Source organism: Triticum dicoccoides, chromosome 1A (genome assembly GCF_002162155.2).
Source record: "Triticum dicoccoides isolate Atlit2015 ecotype Zavitan chromosome 1A, WEW_v2.0, whole genome shotgun sequence".
Classification (NCBI taxonomy): Eukaryota; Viridiplantae; Streptophyta; class Magnoliopsida; order Poales; family Poaceae; genus Triticum; species Triticum dicoccoides.
In genome coordinates this window covers 398,720,222-398,724,130 of record NC_041380.1, presented here as the reverse complement: position 1 = coordinate 398,724,130, position 3,909 = coordinate 398,720,222, and the positions used below count along the sequence as shown (strand labels likewise).

Here is a 3,909-nt window from a genome sequence, read left to right as displayed (position 1 = left end):
GCGACGACGACGGCGCGGCTTCAACTCGCTTTAGTGCTTGTAATTATTGCTAGGTGGTCTATGAATCTCGATGCAATTTTTATTATTTCTGGTGTTCGTTGTACTGCTATGATTGAAAATGAATAGATCGATAGTTTCCTGAAAAAAAAACATCCCTAGTCCCCCCAAAGAAAAACTTCCTATATTTTTCCTCATTTTGAACGGTTCTAAAAAGGGACAGAGGTTCTAAAAGAAAGATTTTGTTTTTAAAGTGTGAAGTTGGGGTTTGGAAATTGCAAGGGGTGATGGGCGCACATGGCCCGTCCTTCAGTTTAGCCCAGCCGCCGTGTGTTCCACGAGTAGGCCCAACTCATCGACGGCCAGCCACCGGTGCTACCTCACTCCTGTACTCGTTTCTCCATTGCAATAGCTGTGACGGCGACGACGCAGCTTGAAAGGTAGTTGCCGCGACCAACCCCCTCCCCCTCCTGTCGACGGAGGCCGACGCCGATGGCGAGTCGGCGGGAACGGAGGCTTCCGCCCGCACCCGCTTTCCAGATGGAGAACCCCTTCAGCGTGAAGGTTCTTCAGGTCTTCACTGGCGCCGGCGTCGGCTGCGGCGTCGGAATCGGCGTCGGCCGCCCCATCTACCTAGGTAATAAGAATCAAACCTTCCACGCGCTGCTGTTCCTTCTATTCTTAGGATAATCAGGATGGACATCGATCGAGTTCGTCACCAGTCGGCGGGTTCGGCATTTCGTCGAACAGCTGAAGTGGGTGATGAAACGGGGCACCCTGTCGAACAGTTAGTGCCGTACTGCCGTGTGTAGTTGTAACCGTGCGGGATTGTATTTAAAACGTTCAAGTCATACACCAGATCAAGATCAAAATTTGATGATTGGGAAGCACAGGGAAGTAGTGTCGGCTACTTAGTTCAAGCTTGCTGACAGTGGCACCGTGCACATCCACGCTGTACTGACTGTGCTCCGTGCTAGGAAGAAATCGACTAAATTTCAGTGAGTGGCTGTTGTTTAAGCAAATGGCTCTTGTTCTGGTGGTCAGGTATGATACTGGGCCTTCAACAAGTTATGAGTGCCACAAGAGGTGCAACCGATTCTTTTTCTGGTGTCACGAGACATGTTAATTCTGCTGTAAGTCACTCTCCCATGAGCGTATGCACGACTAAATTGATTTTGTATTTAGTGATTTTCTGGATCTGATTTTGCGTTTTAATTCCTTGTGCTCTAGCTAAGGAAAGCAGGGTTAAAGAACATTGAAGCGGGCATTGGATGCGGAGTTGGTATAGGACATGGTTTTGGGATAGGTACACATTGCAGCTATTCCATCTATTTAGCCATGTAAACTTTCTGTTGATGTTGTCCTAGAAAGACTGGTCGTGATTATTTTCAATTATAGTGGCTCATCAAGTAAAAACATCTTTAATCTCTTACCCGCTCAGTATATCTGTTCTTCTCTTGATGGCCACATAATAATGAGTCTAGTTGCCTGCACAGAAATCAGACTAAGGTTAGGATGACACTGTGATGCACCAATACTTCTATTATTCTTTAGTGTTTTCCCATTTTTGTTCACTGCTGTGTGGAGTTTTCAGCGCCTGTGCACACGCATGTGAACATTGCTTCAAAGATCTCTCACTAATTTGTAATATGAAGTGACAATGGAGGACATTCATCTTGATAGAACCTTCCATATCTAGCAGACTAGAACTCTCCCTAAGTAGTGTGCATGGGCAATTTCTTAAATTCCTGCAATGCTTCCTCCTCAATATTTTCTTTTTACCACAACTTATGATTCTTACTGTGTTCCTTTACATACATCATATGCACTGCAAACTAGTTTAGAATCATTAATGTTACATTGTGAACTGCCTTTCTGCACAAGCATGTCATCTTGTTTGCCATGGTCTTGAAGCTAAATCAATAAAGTATCTCTTCATTTTCAGGAATTGCCTTGAAACCACGAGCAATTCATGGAATTCAATCATCGATTGCAGTACAGACCTTAACTTTAATTTGTCCTGATTTCTTCTCTGTTTCCTTTCTTGTTGTATGAACATTAACAGAACAACTTTTTCTAGGAAGTTTTGTCCAAGTTAACTTCAAAGCTGAGGGATTCCAGTGGGGAGACAGCTACATCAGATCTTACCTCTGGGTCCTTGCCTACCAGTGGACAAACACCCAATGGTATGTCCATGGATCTAGAGGCTAAGGCATTCAAAAGCGATTTCCACCATACTTCAAGCAATGAAATATCACAAGTACAGCCGACTCATGAATTGCGTGACCAGAATGGGATGCCGCAAGAGATGATAACAGGAGGTCGAACTGAAAAGGTCATTGCCAACTTTCTGCAGAGTCCCCTGTTCCAGAATGATACAAAAACGGACATCAGGGATGCAGTATGCGCTAAAATCTCACTTCTATGTTCTTGCTAACATGTATCATACATATTGATGCACTATTATATTTTGCAGCTATGTCTTCTGCTGCTCAATTTGCTTGTGCATGCATTGTTGTGTGATGGACATTATAAACACTCACTTTTTCTTTATTATTTTTACAGGCTGTAAATTTGCATGGGACGGACAATGTACTTCAGTTGGTGAGTTCAATCACATCTAATGCTCCTCATGCATACTTCTTGACTTTACTCTATGGCTCGCTAGTTCTATCCTTGTCCTTTCTGTCAGATGGGTTTTACTCATTTGCACCCAGTGTGGCTTTAAAATGATGTGTCTTACCTATTTAACGAGTAAAATATTACTCGCGTCTCAACTGACAGTAGCAGAATTGCTAGGGCGGTTATTGTTGCAAATCGTTTGTTTTCTTGTACGAAATGGTTTACAATTTCCGTCTTTCATTTCATAGCTCACTACTAACTAGTGATGCATTTCTTGCTTGTCAGGTGCTGAAGCACCAAAGAGTTATCGAAGAATTACGAGACGAGAATGAAAAGCTGCGTCAGGTGCTCATAGAGGAACTTAAGATTTCACCAGCTAAATTACAATCGGATCGGACAAGTGGAGTGAAGGCCTACTATCCATGCTCGGAGTGCTTTGACTGCCGCCGTCGAAGTCGGAAATCAAACAGATAGCAGTGGCATTGACTCTAGTTATTTGTAGCCAAGTTTTTGCTATGTTTTCCACTAGCTGAATCTTTCACTAGAGCTATAGTCATAGCTTTCTGCATGATATTCTCAACAAAAAATGGCCAGGCCAGCTATTTTTGCTGAGACACTTTATCTGATCTACGTTATGTTCCATGTAGATGGTGAAAATTTTGAAGCTTGATGTCTCTACTGGGTACAACGAGTGATGTGTGGCTTATCTTGCAATCACACATATAAGTTTGAAATGTTCTTCATGTAAACAAAAGAGATGAGGTTGTAGGAGCTAAAGCCCATTTTTACATGTTAAACGCTTCTGCAAAGAATATGGATATGTTCTCAGTTTAGGCCCCTTTGGAGAGCAAAGAAAAACTTGGAATCTTGAGATAATGCCTCACAACTCGTACTGGTGCTGTTAACCCAGAACAAGAGAAGAGAAACCCTTTGAAACACGGTATAACTAACAACACGCATTTTTTGGAGAAAAGTGTCATTTCAAGGTCAAAACCTGTCTGAAGCACAGGGGTGTCAGATGCCTTTGGAGTGGTGGACTTGTCTGCCTCCAACGTAGTGGACTCATCTGGTGTAGAGTAACTTCACGATGCATCCCAAACCCATAAAGTTGAAACGAGCCTAAAGTGTAGCGTCACGAAATCACCCCTCTGACCACAAGCATAACACTATCCTACCCCTCTCTTATCACTCAGATGTACGCTACATTGCCTACTCTTTGTCTACTGTGTCTTATCCGTGGTATATATTATGCCTCTCGAGTTCACCATCCACACCAACCCAAGCAAGTAC

At 43.2% G+C, this 3,909-nt stretch overlaps 1 protein-coding gene across 2 annotated transcripts; it reads left to right on the top strand.

Annotated features, from left to right (window-relative positions):
- Positions 1-349: 349 nt before the first annotated feature.
- On the top strand, positions 350-3,352 carry LOC119275695. Of its 2 annotated transcripts, none has more exons than XM_037556598.1 (7): positions 350-634; positions 1,042-1,130; positions 1,228-1,303; positions 1,943-1,992; positions 2,078-2,332; positions 2,563-2,601; positions 2,905-3,352. In XM_037556598.1, exons 1-7 carry the CDS (start codon positions 490-492, stop codon positions 3,091-3,093), a joined length of 843 nt encoding a protein of 280 aa, XP_037412495.1. In that variant the 5' UTR covers positions 350-489; the 3' UTR covers positions 3,094-3,352. The 2 variants fall into 2 exon arrangements, with proteins under 2 accessions (XP_037412495.1, XP_037412487.1); XM_037556590.1 differs by having other exon boundaries at positions 353-634; positions 2,078-2,398.
- The last annotated feature ends 557 nt before the right edge of the window (positions 3,353-3,909 follow it).

Excerpts from the sequence above, each read along its gene's own strand:
- LOC119275695 (XM_037556590.1), top strand. The coding sequence starts at position 490 with ATGGCGAGTCGGCGGGAACGGAGGCTTCCGCCCGCACCCGCTTTCCAG. Across the intron at positions 1,131-1,227 it reads CGAGACATGTTAATTCTGCT|CTAAGGAAAGCAGGGTTAAA; the intron begins GTAAGTCACTCT and ends CTTGTGCTCTAG. Across the intron at positions 2,399-2,562 it reads AAACGGACATCAGGGATGCA|GCTGTAAATTTGCATGGGAC; the intron begins GTATGCGCTAAA and ends TTATTTTTACAG.